Source organism: Saccopteryx bilineata, chromosome 1 (genome assembly GCF_036850765.1).
Source record: "Saccopteryx bilineata isolate mSacBil1 chromosome 1, mSacBil1_pri_phased_curated, whole genome shotgun sequence".
Taxonomy (NCBI): Eukaryota; Metazoa; Chordata; class Mammalia; order Chiroptera; family Emballonuridae; genus Saccopteryx; species Saccopteryx bilineata.
This window is the reverse complement of record NC_089490.1, coordinates 100,674,050-100,690,886: the sequence shown is the minus strand read 5'-3', so window position 1 is coordinate 100,690,886 and position 16,837 is coordinate 100,674,050. Positions and strand designations below refer to the sequence as shown.

Below are 16,837 nucleotides of genomic sequence, written 5' to 3'. Positions count from 1 at the left end.
ATAAACACAAAAGACCTACAGAGACTGACATTAGGAGTTCACCATCAAAAAAAGGCAAACAGGTAACCCTACAGGTAAACCCACAATAAAATTCACAATTTCCTATCCATTTTTTGGTGATGCACTTCCAAATAAAGCAGAATATTGAAGGATCAGGCAAGTGAGATATATCTCTAAAATGAAGACAGAAACCAAAACTAACAAACAGAGAGAATAGCAACTATACAAAAATATGAAAACTTCAGAAAAACTATTATTAATACCCACAAAAAGATAAAAGATATTGTATCCATGAAACTAAAATAGGATAATATTAAAAAGGAAACTGATCATAATAATGGGTACTTAAAAAATACGACAACAGCCCTGGCCGGTTGGCTCAGCGGTAGAGCGTCGGCCTGGCGTGCGGGGGACCCGGGTTCGATTCCCGGCCAGGGCACATAGGAGAAGCGCCCATTTGCTTCTCCACCCCCACCCCCTCCTTCCTCTCTGTCTCTCTCTTCCCCTCCCGCAGCCAAGGCTCCATTGGAGCAAAGATGGCCCGGACGCTGGGGATGGCTCCTTGGCCTCTGCCCCAGGCGCTAGAGTGGCTCTGGTCATGGCAGAGCGACGCCCCGGAGGGGCAGAGCATCACCCCCTGGTGGGCAGAGCGTCGCCCCTGGTGGGCGTGCTGGGTGGATCCCAGTCGGGCGCATGCGGGAGTCTGTCTGACTGTCTCTCCCCGTTTCCAGCTTCAGAAAAATACAAAACAAAAAAAAAATACGACAGCATAAATTAAAAACTCAATAGAAGGATCGGAAAATAAAGCTAAAGAAATCTTCCAACCTGACCAGGCAGTGGCGCAGTGGATAGAGTGTCGGACTGGCATGCAGAGGACCCAGGTTCGAGACCCCGAGGTCACCAGCTTGAGTGCAGGCTCATCTGGTTTGAGCAAAGCTCACCAGCTTGGACCCAAGGTTGCTGGCTTGAGCAAGGAGTTACTCAGTCTGCTAAAGGCCTGCGGTCAAGGCACATATGAGAGAGCAATCAATGAACTAAGGTGTCACAACAAAAAACTGATGATTGATACTTCTCATCTCTCTCCGTTCCTGTCTGTCCGTCCCTATCTATCCCCCTCTCTCTCTGTCTCAAAAAAAGAAAAGGAAAGACAGAAAAAAAAAATAAGAAAACATCTGAAACAAATAGACAAATAGACATTCCAGAAAGAGAAAGTAGTGAAGAATAAATCAAATAATTTAGAGGATATCTCCAAAACTGGAGTTTTCTAATTGAAAGAAGCCACCAAGTGCCACACACAATAAATGAAGACAAATCCAAACCAAGGCATGTTATCATAACATTTTAAAAAAGAAAAAATACTGGAGATAAAGAGATCTTAAAAATTTCAATATAAGAAAATAGATCACATATCAATCAGAATGGCTTCAATGTATCAGGATGGGACTTTGGAAGCTAGGCTACAAGGAAGCCATGTCTCGAAACTTCTAAGGAAAAGTTATTTACCACCTAGAATTCTGTACGCAAACAAAAATATCAATCAAGTATGAAGCTACAACAAAGACATTTTCAGATAGGTAAGGTCTTAACAACTGACCTCCAATTCTTTCTTAGGAAGATAGGGGAGTTCTCCACCAAACTGAGAGAATAAACCAAGAAAGGAGACAAGAAATCCAGGGAAAAAAGGGTTTCAACTCAAGAGAAAAATGACAGGAATTCCTAGGACAGTAAAGGGAGACTCCAGAGGGCAGCTGGACACCAATCAGAAGTACGGCAGATCCCTTCAAGAAAGTTACTTCTGCCTGACCAGGCAGTGGCACAGTGGATAGAGCATCGGACTGGGATGCAGAGGGCCCAGGTTCAAGACCCCGAGGTTGCCAGCTTGAGCGCAGGCTCATCTGCCTTGAGCAAAAAAGCTCATCAGCTTGGACCCAAGGTCGCTGGCTCAAGCAAGGGGTTATTCGGTCTGCTGAAGGCCCACAGTCAAGGCACATATGAGAAAGCAATCAATGAACAACTAAGGTGTCACAACAAAAAACTGATGATTGATGCTTCTCATCTCTCTCTGTTCCTGTCTGTCCCTATCTATCCCTCTCTCTGTCCCTGTAAAAAAATAAAAAGAAATAAAAAGAAAGTTACTTCTAAGAAAAGAAAATTTTTCAAATTCCTGGTAAACCTGAGTGAGATAAGAAGTAATTTTTAGACAAGAACTAGTTTGACGATAACTAGTGATAAGCACATTAAAAAAATAAGCAAATGAAAAAACGAAACCACAACGCTAAATGTTCTACACATTTAATCCCAAAGTATACAAAAAGTTGTAGGGTAGGAGAAAAGAAAAAACATTCATCATATACCACATGGCACAACTGTGATCAGCCACGAGGACATAAATCTCGAACATTGATCTGATCAAAAGCATGAAACATAGAAGCCACAAAAAGTGGGTCAGGTTTGGGGGAAAAAAGATACTTAGTTCAGTTTAGAGCACAATAAATGTGAAACAAGGAGTTTTATTTAAGAGACAATGAGCAGCAGGCAGTTAGGGATGCAGGACCCAGCGCAAAAGAGAAATGAGGGTTGGAGATAACACATTTGAAACCCATGGAAACAATGAGACTTGAAGCCACAAGACTGGACAGACTGGGGTAGAAGAAAGGTGCTAGAGTTGGATGCTTGAGGGACATCTCCATTTTAATGGGCAGGAAAATGCATTAAAGGAGGGGTCAGAGGGATAAAATGGAAAGAAGAAACACTGATGTGACAGGTTCAAAAAGGAAATACTGCCCTGGCCAGTTGGCTCAGCGGTAGAGCATCAGCCCGGCTTGTGGAAGTCCCAGGTTCGATTCCCAACCAGGGCACATAGGAGAAGTGCTCATCTGCTTCTCCACCTTTCCCCCTCTCCTTTCTCTTCATTTCTCTCTTCCCCTCCCGCAGCCAAAGCTCCACTGGAGCAAAGTTGGCCCAGGCACTGAGGATGGCTCTATGGCCTCTGCCTCAGGTGCTAGAATGGCTCCCATTGCAACGGAGCAACGCCCCAGATGGGCAGAGCATCACCCCCTAGTGGGCATGCTGGGTGGATCCCTGTTGGGTTCATGTGAGAGTCTGTCTGCCTCTGCACTCCCCTTCATTTCTCACTTGGGAAAAATACCCAAAAAAAGGAAATAACGTTAGTCAATGGGAAAGCAGAACCCTGGTAATACAACACAAAGAATAAAGATTGGGTAAAGAAAAAGATTAGATTTTACACGAACCCAAAAGTCATTAGATTTTACAGAAAAAAAATAGAGACTAAAAGTAAAACTGGATTTTATTCTTCAAGGGAATACAGGAAAGATGGGACCAGGCTAAGAAATGGTTAAGTCATGAATGAGTAGTCAGGAAATTGAAGCAAGTAGTTTAGTCATAAAGGGAAAGAGAAAAACAGAATGAGTATTTCAGGGGATAACACAATCAAAAAAGAATCAAAGGCTTTCACTTTTTGGTTTTACAAGGCATGGAAAGGCCCAAGAACATCTGTCAGCTGTGGGAAAGGATCCAAAAGAGAAGACAAGCCAAAGATGTCACATAGAGATAAGTAACAACTGAAGCAAGGTGCCAAGAGAAGGACAGAGAAGGAACAGCAGGCACAAGGAGGACTTTCAGGGCACTGAGATGGAGGAGAAAAAGGAGAAGACTGGAGATTTTTCATAGCAATTTTTTTTTTTTTTTCATTTTTCTGAAGCCGGAAACAGGGAGAGAGACAGTCAGACAGACTCCCGCATGCGCCCGACCGGGATCCACCCGGCACGCCCACCAGGGGCCACGCTCTGCCCACCAGGGGGCGATGCTCTGCCCCTCTGGGGCGTCGCCATGTTGCGACCAGAGCCACTCTAGCACCTGAGGCAGAGGCCACAGAGCCATCCCCAGCTCCCGGGCCTTCTTTGCTCCAATGGAGCCTTGGCTGCAGGAGGGGAAGAGAGAGACAGAGAGGAAAGCGCGGCGGAGGGGTGGAGAAGCAAATGGGCGCTTCTCCTGTGTGCCCTGGCCGGGAATCAAACCCGGGTCCTCCGCACGCTAGGCCGATGCTCTACCGCTGAGCCAACCGGCCAGGGCCGTTTCATAGCAATTTTTGAGGGGGCTCATGGTGAGGAGCTCTTGGTGGAAGGCATCAACCCTCACTCTAAACAGGTGTAAGGTAAGGCTACCACTATGGAATGAAAGGGGTTGAGTGACAGGGTTGGGGGCATAGGAACAGCAGGAAAAGTTTGAAATGGGCACTATGGTGAATACAGCAAAACAATCTGGGATGAACAGACTATAACTCAGTAGCAAAGAAGATCATGGAGCTGCACAACATAAATTTGTAAAACAGATAAATGGCCTGGTTTCACCCCTTTCTGGAACATTAAGCAACCTATAATAATGGAATGATGCTGAAGATAATGGACTCCCCACCAGTGTCTGGAATTAACAATGCAGATAAAACAGTAGAAGAACCTGCCTTGAAATATAAAATGCCCTCTTCCAAATTCATTCGCTTAGTCATAACAGGCTCATAGGACTAAAGAATCTCTCTGGAGAGGACTGCCTTAACTCACCCAAGGGTATTCTGAAAACCCTCCTTGAGATAGGAATCATCCTAACAGAAGAGACAGAGAGTTGTATTTGCAGATAAGAGGCCAAAATCCAGTTACCTGACTTTGGAATCTTTCCATTCTACCTTAGAATGCTCCCAACATTTACTAACAGCTAGGAAATTCTATTCAATATAAAGTAGAATTCCACTCAGGAAGGATTCCTACACACCCTGAAGTAATTTATACAAAAATGACTTATCCTGCCTGGTAACTCAGGCAGTGGCGCAGTGGATGGAGCGTCGGCCTGGGATGCTGAGGACCCAGGTTCAAAACCCTAAGGTCACTGGCTTGAGCATGGATCATAGACATGACCCCATCGTCACTGGCTTGAGCCCAAGGTTGCTGGATTGAGCAAGAGGTCTCTGGTTCAGCTGTAGCCCCCTGGTCAAGGCACATATGAGAAAGCAATCAATGAACAACTAAAGTGCTGCAACTATGAGTTGATGCTGATGCTTCTCATCTCTCATCTCTCTCCCTTCCTGTCTTTCTGTCCCTGTCTGTCTGTCTGTGTGTGTCTCTCTCTCTTGCTTAAAAAAAAAAAAGTTATCCTCAGTCAGCAAAGAGAAATCAAAGATTGAACCAGAGAATGAGCATCAAGAGAGTTTGCTCATCGAGCCTGACCTGTGGTGGCTCAGTGGATAAAGCGTTGACCTGGAAATGCTGAGGTCGCCAGTTCAAAACCCTGGGCTTGCCTGGTCAAGGCACATATGGGAGTTGATGCTTCCTGCTCCTCCCCCCTTCTCTCTCTCTGTCTCTCTCTCTCTTCTCTCTCTCCTTTCTAAAATGAATAAATAAAATAAAAAAATAAAAAAAAGAGAGAGTTTGCTCATCAAGAGAGTTTGTAACTTAGGAGTCACTTAGTAGCATTAACAAATCTCTTTCTCTGGAAAGTCTAACAAAAACAGGGGCCAGGAGGGTTCAAGTATTTCCCTGGAAAAGGTATAGGTCAAGAAAATTTACTGAGTGCATGTTTTGAGTACAGTTGTGTTCTATGAACATCAAAGAGATACAAGAAGATGACAAGGTCTCTGCAGATCATAAATCTATATTCAACCTTACCAAAAAAGTAGAAGACACATGAAAATGACTGAATTAAACAGTGAAAACATTTACAAATGGAAATCCAAAGACAAACCAAGCAGTTTCTATCTCTGTACACATCCTAAACAGATGGATACATATATATATGCTCAGAACCAGATAGATAAATGTTGCAAGGGAACATTTTCTGCAGAAGGCTTTGCAGAATGTTTTAAAGGTCATTAAAAACTAAGGACAAGTAAACTGAAGGCAAAAACAAAACAAAACAAACAAAAAAAACAACTAAGAAAGACTAATGAAACATGTTGAAAGAATAGCTGAAATAAGACCCCCAAATTACCTTGCCCAGAAGTGCCAATTAATGTACAGACTGGAGCAAGGAGTAAGAAACTGGACAGGGACACTGGCAGCAGAAAGATGGAAGGGGAAGGAACCCTGAGGCTCTGTGTCTAATACAGGGCCTTTGCACCCCAGCTAAAAGCGGCAAGATGAAAATACAGGTAGGGAGCATTAGGTAGCTCTGCCCTGGAATAAGGAGGGATGGAGAGCGCATCCTAGAAAGCTGCTATCAGACGCAAAGGGATGACAGAACCACTGCCGACACCACAGAATGGGAGGGCGAGGGGAGACCAAATCACAAGGAAGTCAAAGATGTATGAGACGTAAGACCAAAGGAAGAAAGGAAAACCCATAAACAGACTAATGACAATAGAGAAAAAATAAATAAAGTGGGTTTAGGATCCTATTGAGAAGCAAGGTGAAGATTTAAGGAGAATTTAGGGGTTTTTTAGAACTATAATTTCAGAGGGTTCTGGATGTTCCCCTATAAGACTTCTCAAAAGCAGGAAAATAATAACATGTAAGGCAGGATAAATAAATGATAAATAAAAGCAAGTCCTTTACAAATTTGACCCCACAGATCTCAAAAGATTCTATGACATCATGAAATAAAATACATGCTTAAAAATTAAAAATTCAAACTTATGAACTTTAAAGCATAAGGTAGTAAACCATTAATAAACAAATATTATGACAAGCAATTATAGTTACATTACATATGCTCCTGGAAGTTGAAGCTCGTTCTGCAGAAATGTGAATAACAGAAGCCTACCTAATTCCATAACCCAATCCTACAGCCAGAAAGTGAAGCTCATTTCAACGATGAAAAAAGCATACCTTCACTGTTCCATCAGCTGAACAGCTAGCCAAAAGTTCATCATCCGGTGAAAACCTGCAGTGGCTGACTGAACTGGTATGGCCAAACATGGTATTTCGACAGTGTTTTTGATTCAAATCCCAGAGCTATTTGAGAAAGATAATTAAAAGATAATTAAAAAACTAGTACAAAAGGGAGAAAGGTTAGAAATTGTATGTAAAGTTCTTTCTTCCCTTTCATTTAAGCTTTCTCAGTTACAGGCAGATGTTCACTTCACAGTAACACAAAAAGTGTCCAACACAAAGGTGAACCTGTGATTAACAAGTGATGAGGCAGCCCTTAAATCAGCATCTAAATTCCTAAGGGACTCAAAGGCTCACTTAGACTTTTAATCTGAGCACTAAATAGCTACTTACTTAAACAAGGTAGTTTGGAGTCATTATTATTTTACTCAGTGCTATATTAAGTAATATGCAAAATAAGTTACCCACAATATTTTTAGATTCTAGATTATTCAACTCAAAAAAAAATAGTCGTTTCTTTTTTTTTCTTTTTTTTTTAACAGAGACAGAGAGAGAGTCAGTGAGAGAGATAGATAGGAACAGACAAACAGGAATGGAGAGAGATGAGAAGCATTAATCATCAGTTTTTTGTTGCACCACCTTAGTTGTTCATTGATTGCTTTCTCATATGTGCCTTGACCATGGATGGGCCTTCAGCAGACCGAGTAACCGCTTGCTCGAGCCAGCAACCTTGGGCTGAAGCTGGTGAGCCTTGCTCAAACCAGATGAGCCCGTGCTCAAGCTGGCGACCTCAGGGTCTCGAACCTGGGTCCTCTGCATCCCAGTCCAATACTCTATCCACTGCGCCACCTACTGGTCAAGCAAAAAAAAAAAGGTCATTTCAGGCCTGACCTGTGGTGGTGCAGTGAATAAAGTGTCGACCTGGAACGCTGAGGTCGCCGGTTCAAAACCCTGGGCTTGCCTGGTCAAGGCACATATGGGAGTTGATGCTTCCTGCTCCTCTCTCCCCCTTTTCTCTCTCTCTTTCTCTTTCTCTCTCTCTCTCACTCTCTCTCCTCTCTAAAAATTAATTTTAAAAAAAGAAAAAATTAAAAAACAACAAAAAAAAAGGTCATTTCTAAGATTTCCCAATGCAAAGCTTGAGTGTGCTAAGCTAGACACTATTAATGCTCTAAAAAATCACTCAAAAATACAAAGATAGCAAAGATGGATACATATAAATGTACCTTACAGGAAATACAAGAGGTTAGAAGAGCAAGTTAACACCTCCAGAAATCAATTAACCAAATACAGAATGTGGGACATTCCACAGGACAAATGACTCAATTTCTCTAACAAATCAATGGCATAAAAAAAGAGGCGGAGAAGGAGAACTTTATAAAATAAATGAGACTTAAGAGACATAAAACCTAACGTGACCTGAAGTTTAGATTCTGCCTCCAATAAACCTATGGTAGAAAGATACGTGTTGAGACTAATGGTGAAAGTATACATGAACCAGGTATATTACAAAATTGTTTATTGTGTTAGGTGTGATTATGGCATGGTCCTATGTTTAAGATCACGGAGATGTATGATAAAGTGTTTTGGGTAAAATGAGATGCCATCTAGGATTTCCTATAAAATGCTCTAATCCAAAAAAATTGTGGTTGGTGGGAGAATAAAATAAGAGAGGCAAAATGTTAATTGTTGGAGCTAGATGATGTGTAACACAGGAGTTCAGTACTGTCTCTTTCCTGCTTGGGTATGCTTGAAAAGTACAAAAGTGAGAATAAAAGGGGCAATAGTCAAGTCTGGTGATTTATGTTCACTAGACCACACACAGAAGAAATCATTTGGCGCCCACAATTACTCTTGTTAACAATTCTTTGGAAATGATCGGTGAGGTAAGTCCTGTTCTTCATGGCCATCTCCATCCTTGGTTCCCTTATCCCAACACCAAGAAAACCCAGTTCCTCGGAGAAGACAAGTTACACGGGGCAGCTTTTGAGTCACATGTTTTCATCAGCTTCTCCCACTGTAAGCAGCACAGGAAGTGAGTTCTAATAGCCCTCATGGTGATGCAGGCATGTACGACAAAACTTGTCCTTAATCAAAACCACTGACTAGCCATTAACCCCTTCCCACATTTTGAGATTTTTGTCTATATTTAAAGGGAGGAAATATAAATTTCCTCACCCTATGAAATGTTAAAAGTAACACCAAAACTAGTCACATATACTGCAAAAGTCTGCCTGTCTTAGAAGTGAATTCGTTTCAAATAGGGCAAAGTTTTTTTGAAAGAGTATAACAGTCTTATTTTTAAAGATCGGTTTATCAATAGGTGAAGCTTTACTGAGTAAAAGTAAGCTATAATTGTGAGATGATTTTATGTTACCACGTAATTTTGATCTAAACTGATGTTTCCAAATTGTGTTTTGCAGGGCTCAGGGATTCCAGAAACATGCTTGAAAAGCACCGTTAAGGGGACAGAGGGAGTAAGAGAGGGACAAGGCAGACTAGAAAAGTGGGCCCATACCCCCCACTTCAACATGAAAAATTAGCTTTATCTCTTTTATACACTGAGCTTCTACATAACTTTTCTTTTGGAGGAAAAGGAAAAAAAACAAAAAGGTTCAGCTTCCTAAAAAGGGGAGGGGGCAATTTTCAACAAATGTTTCTATATTTTCTTAAATTTTTAAAAAGTAGCTTATTTAAGGCCCTGGCTGGGTAGATCAGTGGATACAGTGTCAACCCAGTGTGAGGACATCCCAGGTTCGATCCCTGGACAAGGCACATATAAGAAGCAATCATCTCTTCCTCTCCTCTCCCCCTTCTTTCTCTCTCTCTCATCTTCCCTCTCCCTCTTTTCTCTCTCTTCCCCTCCTACAGCCAGTGGCTCAGTTGGTCCAAGCACCAGCCTCAGGCATTGAGGATAGCTTGGTTGGTTTAAGCACTGGCCCCAGAAAAGGGTTGCTGGGCGGATACCAGTTGGATGCATGCTAGAGTCTGTCTCTCTACATCCTCTGCTCTCACTTAAAAATAAATAAATAAATAACTTATTTAAATGTCAAAACACAAAGTCTATGAGGTTTTCCAAACTGAAATGTTTTGCCCATTCTATCCAAAAATCCAATGTCCCATTTCAAAAATGGTGTGACATTTAGAAAGAAAGGGTAGAAACCGAATCCAAAAGAAATCATCTCTGGGATCCAAGAAAATTTAATCTAGCTATCTTTAATATGCCACTTGCGTGGAAAAGAAAGATAATCTTTTATAATTTGTAATTATAAGACATTATTAAACATGAAGTGAATATTTTTGGCTTTGGGTTTTTTTAATATATATATTTTCTCCTATCAGCACCTTTTTTCTTCTAATAATAATAAAATCTCTTTTAAATCATTTATAATTCAAGTAGAGCTGACCTCACCTTATCTGTCCAATTTCTACATGACTAAACTTGTAACCCTTGGTCAATCCGAAGATTCCATTCAACTGGCCAGTAGGGTTATTTAGCAGTGAGTATATAACCCAAGCCAGGTCAACTAGAGCTTTCTCTAAAATTAAACCTATGGGATCTGGGAAAGAGCAAGTTTCCCTTTATGAGCTGTAAGACCTGTATAAGCCGAGCTGAGAATAGTCATATTTCCTGTCACACAGAGAGAACATGCCTGAACCAACAAAGAAGGTAGCAGAGTTTAGAAACAGAGAGGGAGTTAGAGCCTGAGGACATGGCATTTGGAGTCACATGAGCCAATAATATCTTCTTTGTTGTTGTTGTTGCTTAAGCTAGTATGAAAATTTGTGTTACCGTAGAGCCCTGATTAACACAATGTAGGAGAAAATCAAAGAAGATGTTCTGAAGTGTCTACAAATTTATCTCTGTAATTCCCATTGCCCACACTTACTTTGAGAAGGCAGTCACTTGACCCAGTGGCCAAGAGAAGGTGATGACTGTTGTGGTTGAAGCAGCAGCAGTTGACTTGCTCCGAGTGCTCATCATAGCTGTGGACTAGGTCCCCAGTTATAGAGTTCCAAATCTAAAGAGAGCAGAAAAAAATGTTTGCAGCTACCCCTTATTTTCAAACAAAGCAAAGCCAATGTGAGCTCCTTTGTGGATGCCATCCATCCTATCTGCCAGATTTCCCCAGACATGATGCTAATGAATACCTTCCTTCCTCTTCTCTGAAAAATATCATATTTTGCCAGGATGTTTTTTAAAAAGCTTACTTGCAAATCTATACATGTGTCTTTCTACATAACAAGAATCTCCTGAAAATATTACATTCTCCAAGGGCAAGATTTCAGATGTTCTTACGACTGAAAGCAGGCAGAGAAGTGCACTATGGGGATGGAATAAGGGGCGTCATCTGGGAAAGATCATCTGGGAAAGATGAAATCTAAGACCTGGCTCTACTACTTTTAATTTGTGTGTCCCTGGCCAACTCCTTAATTTACCTGCACCTCATTTTCTTCCTCTGTAAAATGGGGATACTCACACCTGCTCTATGTAAATGTGGTACCAAATGAGATAAAGGACATGTTAAGTGTTCTGTTGACTTCAAAGTACCAATAACTAAGGGGTAGATGGCTCAATGGAAAAAAATAAGGCTTTAGATCCTAAGGGAAACCTAGCTTTCAACCCTGGCTCCATTAGTTATTAGTTAATAAGATTTTGGGCAAATGCCTTCATCTCTGAACCCATTTCCCCACCTGAAAAATGGGATCAAAACTTATTTTGCAAGTTGTAGTGTAAAATTAATAATGTAAAATAGGAAAGTGTGTATTATCAGGCCTCATGCAGTGTTGAGTTCACAATATAAGGTAATCATCATTCTAATTACTATGTAAGACAGGGGTCAACAAACTATGGCCCACGGGCCACATGCGGCCCCCTGAGGCCATTTATCCTGCCCCCATCACACTTTCGGAAGGGGCACCTCTTTCATTGGTAATCAGTGAGAGGAGCATAGTTCCCATTGAAATACTGGTCAGTTTGTTGATTTAAATTTACTTGTTCTTTATTTTAAATGTTATATTTGTTCCCGTTTTGTTTTTTTACTTTAAATTAAGATATGTGCAGTGTGCATAGGGATTTGTTCATAGCTTTTTTTATAGTCCGGCCCTCCAATGGTCTGAGGGACAGTGAACTGGCCCCCTGTGTAAAAAGTTTGGGGACCCCTGATATAAGACAACTAACCAAGCAGTCTATTCCACCTAACAGCAAACAAAAGAAGAATTACCTAATGGCTCTTCACTGGGTTTCGGACTCCTCAGAGGTACCAATGTCCCACCCATAGCATCTTCTTTTTATCTAATCAAAGCACTCCCTAGAGGTTTCTTTTATTTTGAGATCCTTTTAATCTCTGCCTCTTGCTTTAAATTTTGAATTCTTAGAAAACAGAAACTTGGCATTATTTCCTTTTACCCCACATAACTTTGATTTTGAAACTGCTCAGAGTGGCCAACTCAAAGTCTGACTCAGAATCTACTCTGAGTGAATTAACGATATGGTTGTAAAGTCATCTAAAAAGAGTCCAATGTACCAAGTAAGAGATTTTTCCAAGATTGCAAGTGAGTCTGGACACTCCAGAGCCTTCTTCAAATGAGCGCAAAGTCCAGGAAAACTCCCAAGCCAACCTTTTTGTTCCAGGTCTACACGGCCCACCCCACCCAGCCAGAACTACAAAACCACAACCCCTTTGAAAAAGCCTGAAGTGAAATTCTCCCTCCATTTATCAGATAGAACATTCCCTGGACTTCAGTTTTTCTTAAATTCTGCATAAAAGCTCTGGCTAAAAGCCAAATTTAGGGACAAGAGACAAGAAAGATAAATTAACAAAGACAGAAATTACCCTGGCATTTATTTTCTCTACTTACTTTTAAAGTAGTAACATAATTATTAATTTTTTTAAGGATTTTATGTATTGATTTTAGAGAGAAGAGAGGAGAGATGAATCATTACCAGCTAGAAGCAGCGGTCATTGGGACTTGGACATGAGCTGCAAAGTATAGAATGGTGACAACAATTCCAGTGCCATACGGACTTTTCCTGTGGGGAACGTTCCTGGACTCCTGCTCCCTGTGACAGCTCCTAACAGACTGAACTGTGGTTGGGTTGCATTTTTCAGGGATTTGGCATGGTGAGGGGGCCAACTTGGACTTGGAGAACATGTTAAGGACACTACTCATTTATGGATTCTTGCTGTATTGGCCAAGAGTTTGCTTAAAGGCTTTTAATCACTGTAAAAAAAATAGAGGACTAGATGAAGAAGATGGGGCACATATACACCATGGTATATTATTCAGCTAGGAGAAATGATGACATTGGATCACTTATAGCGGAATGGTGGAGTCTTGGTAGCATTGTGCGGAGTGAAATAAGCGAATCAGAAAAAAACAGGAACTGCAGGATTCCATACATTAGTGGGACATAAAAGCGAGACTGAGAGGCATGAACAGGAGTGTGGTGGCTATGGGGGGTGGGGGGAGGGAAGGAGGGAGAGGGGGAGGGGAGGGGGAGGGGTACAGAGAGAACTGGATGGAGGGTGGCAGAGGACGATCTCTCTTTGGGTGATGGGTATGCAACATAACTAAATGACAAGATAACCTGGAAATGTTTTCTTTGAATGTATGTACCCTGATTTATTGATGTCACCCCATTAAAATAAAAATTTATTTATATATTAAAAAAAAAAAAAAAAAAAAAAAAGAAGAGAGGAGAGAGAGAAAAGGTAAGGGGAGAAGGAAATAACTCATAGTAACTGCTTCTTGTATGAGCCTTGACCAGGCAACCCCAGGGTTTTGAACCAGTGACCTCAGCATTCCAGGTTGATACTTTAGCCACTGTGCCACCACGGGTCAGGCTAATTATTTTTTTTTTTTTTCAGGTTTAATTTTATTTATTTATTTATTTATTTATTTATTTTTATAATTTTATTTTTTTAATGGGGTGACATCAATAAATCAGGATACATATATTCAAAGATAACAAGTCCAGGTTATCTTGTCGTTCAATTATGTTGCATACCCACCACTCAAAGTCAGATTGTCCTCTGTCACCTTCTATCTTTTCTTTGTGCCCCTCCCCACCACTTTTCCCTCTCCCATTCCCCCCTCCGCCCCCGTAACCACCACACTCTTGTCAATGTCTCTTAGTTTCAGTATTATGTCCCACCTACGTATGGAATAATACAGTTCCTGTTTTTTTCTGATTTACTTATTTCGCTTCGTATCATGTTATCAAGATCCCACCATTTTGCTGTAAATGTTCCGATGTCATCATTTCTTATGGCTGAGTAGTATTCCATAGTGTATATGTGCCACATCTTCTTTATCCAGTCATCTATTGATGGGCTTTTTGGTTGTTTCCATGTCCTGGCCACTGTGAACAATGCTGCAATAAACATGGGGCTGCATGTGTCTTTACGTATCAATGTTTCTGAGTTTTGGGGATATATACCCAGTAGAGGGATTGCTGGGTCATAAGGTAGTTCTATTTTCAGTTTTTTGAGGAACCACCATACTTTCTTCCATAATGGTTGTACTACTTTACATTCCCACCAACAGTGGATGAGGGTTCCTTTTTCTCCACAGCCTCTCCAACATTTGCTATTACCTGACTTGCTAATAACAGCTAATCGAACAGGTGTGAGGTGGTATCTCATTGCCGTTTTGATTTGCATTTCTCTAATAGCTAAAGAAGATGAGCATCTTTTCATATATCTGTTGGCCATTTGTATTTCTTCCTGGGAGAAGTGTCTATTCATATCCTCTTCCCATTTTTTTATTGGATTGTTTGTTTGTTTGTTGTTGAGTTTTATGAGTTCTTTGTATATTTTGGATATTAGGCCCTTATCTGAGCTGTTGTTTGAAAATATCATTTCCTATTTAGTTGGCTTTCTGTTTATTTTTTTATCAGTTTCTCTTGCTGAGCAAAAACTTCTTAGTCTGATGTAGTCCCATTCATTAATTTTTCAGGCTAATTATTAATTTGTTCATCCATCTGGTTTTGAACTGAAGATAAGCCAGTTCATAAAGGTAAAAAATCTGGGGAGCATTTCACAAATTACATGTTTTACAACAGAAGCTAATCTCAGATAATAATTCTGTGTAGTAACACTTCTAATCACAGTGCACTCAAAAGATTTCAGCTGATATTTAACCCACAGACCAAATATATTAATTTGCAATTGTTTTTCCCGCTGCCTGGTAAATACTATTTCAGATTGATCAACCTAAGTATTTCTGCTGAGGCTTAAAATATAAAGGGTTTTCACACAGCATTAATTTACAATGGATAAAAATTGATTTGCCTCGCAGTGGATAGAGCATTGAACTGGGATGTGGAAGACCCAGGTTCGAGACCCTGAGGTCGCCGGCTTGAGCCCAGCTCATTTGGTTTGAGCAAAAGCTCACCAGCTTGAGCCCAAGCTCACTGGCTCGAGCAACGGGTTACTAGGTCTGCTGAAGGCCCGCGGTCAAGGCACATATGAGAAAGCAATCAATGAACAACTAAAGTGCCACAACAAAAAACTGATGATTGATGCTTCTCATCTCTCTGCATTCCTGTCTGTCTGTCCCTATCTATTCCTCTCTCTGTCTCCAAATAAATAAATAAATAAAATTGATTTGCGTCAAGTTAGTAGGTCAACAGGCTAGATAAGAGTCCTTTAACCCTATTTACCCTAGCCTCTCTATCATGGAAAAAGAGATGAATTCTGTGGTGATTACAACTCAAGAGGGAAATGTTTCCTTACCTTCACTTTTTTATCCACTGAGCTGGTTGCTATAAACTTGTCATCAATAGAGAATGCACAGCAAAGCACTTCATCTTCATGAGCCTTAATTTCTAGAAGTTTCTCTCCTGTTTCAGCCTTGAACACCTGCCCAAGCAACAATAAAATCCTCTTACTATACACCAGTTAATGACGAACCATTATTCAATAAAAATCTTTCCTTAAGAGATCTTAGTCACTCTAATTTTGCAACAGAAATGAACCTTGGCAAAATTCTCCAAAAATCATACAAATTCTGATAGAAATTCTGATTGTTAAATGTTTACATTAATTTTTTAAAAAACTAACAGTATAGCTTCAATTCTTGAGAATAGTGTAGCAAATTCTTAACAATCAAATAGAAAGCATTTCATGCAATATAGTTTCTTTCTGGAGCTCAAAAGCCAAAATTAATAAAATCAGTAGTAATAAAGCACAATATAGAAATAAGGGTTACAGTATAATCTTGCAAAGACTAAAGCTATCCTAATTATAAAAGTTTTAACTAATTTGACCCCGATTCCTCCAAAATCAAAAGTGAGAGAACAAGTTTAAAAAAAAGCACTCATTCATATTTTCTGAAAACAAATGAGAAACAAATTCCTTCAGCACCCTAGGAAATAACTGAGCCCAATCCCACTGACTGTCAGAAATTTATGTCTGAGCTGATGACAAAATAGGTATTTTTACTTAATCACTGTTTTCCAGTCAGAGCCCTGCTCCTTGACCTAGGAAATCCTTTGTCTTTTAACAATTATCATTTCCTCATTACCTTTAGCTGGCACATGGATGATGACAAGGGACTGACAGGGAAAAGGCACTTTTATGTCACTTGGAAAGTTTGGAATTATGAAAACACACAACCATATCTTTAAACTCTCTAGAAAAAGCCTTCAAAAAATGTTCAAGAGATCTGAATTTCTCTATTTCCCATGTGCCATTTACTTGAATTTTAGGATTTAAATATATTCTAATATGCCCAGAATTGGGTACATACCCTTTTCAATTTTTCTGAAGAGATATACTTTACCTGTAAAGTTTTATCAGCTCCACAAGAAGCTATTCTATAACCATCCTCAGAAAAGCAAGCGTGGTAAACAGCATCTGTATGGGGGCGGACAACTAAGTGGGAGAGATTCTTGGTGTTTTTTTTGTTTCTAAATACAAGGGGAAAATGAACAGAAACCTGATGAGAATAAAAGTAATTATTTCCTTTCAGTAATAAACTATCTTTTAACTTAG

The 16,837-nt window shown here is 40.4% G+C and overlaps 1 protein-coding gene across 7 annotated transcripts in view; it reads right to left on the bottom strand.

Annotated features, from left to right (window-relative positions):
- APAF1 (apoptotic peptidase activating factor 1) overlaps positions 1–16,837 on the bottom strand; it is a 98,601-nt gene that overhangs the window by 45,886 nt on the left and 35,878 nt on the right. For all 7 annotated transcript variants that reach the window (XM_066262251.1, XM_066262259.1, XM_066262240.1 and 4 more), the window contains 4 exons: positions 16,626–16,752; positions 15,578–15,703; positions 10,727–10,858; positions 6,834–6,959 (listed from right to left, as the gene is read on the bottom strand). In XM_066262251.1, the coding sequence (XP_066118348.1) occupies positions 6,834–6,959; positions 10,727–10,858; positions 15,578–15,703; positions 16,626–16,752 (511 nt within the window). The remainder of the gene's footprint in view (positions 1–6,833; positions 6,960–10,726; positions 10,859–15,577; positions 15,704–16,625; positions 16,753–16,837) is intronic.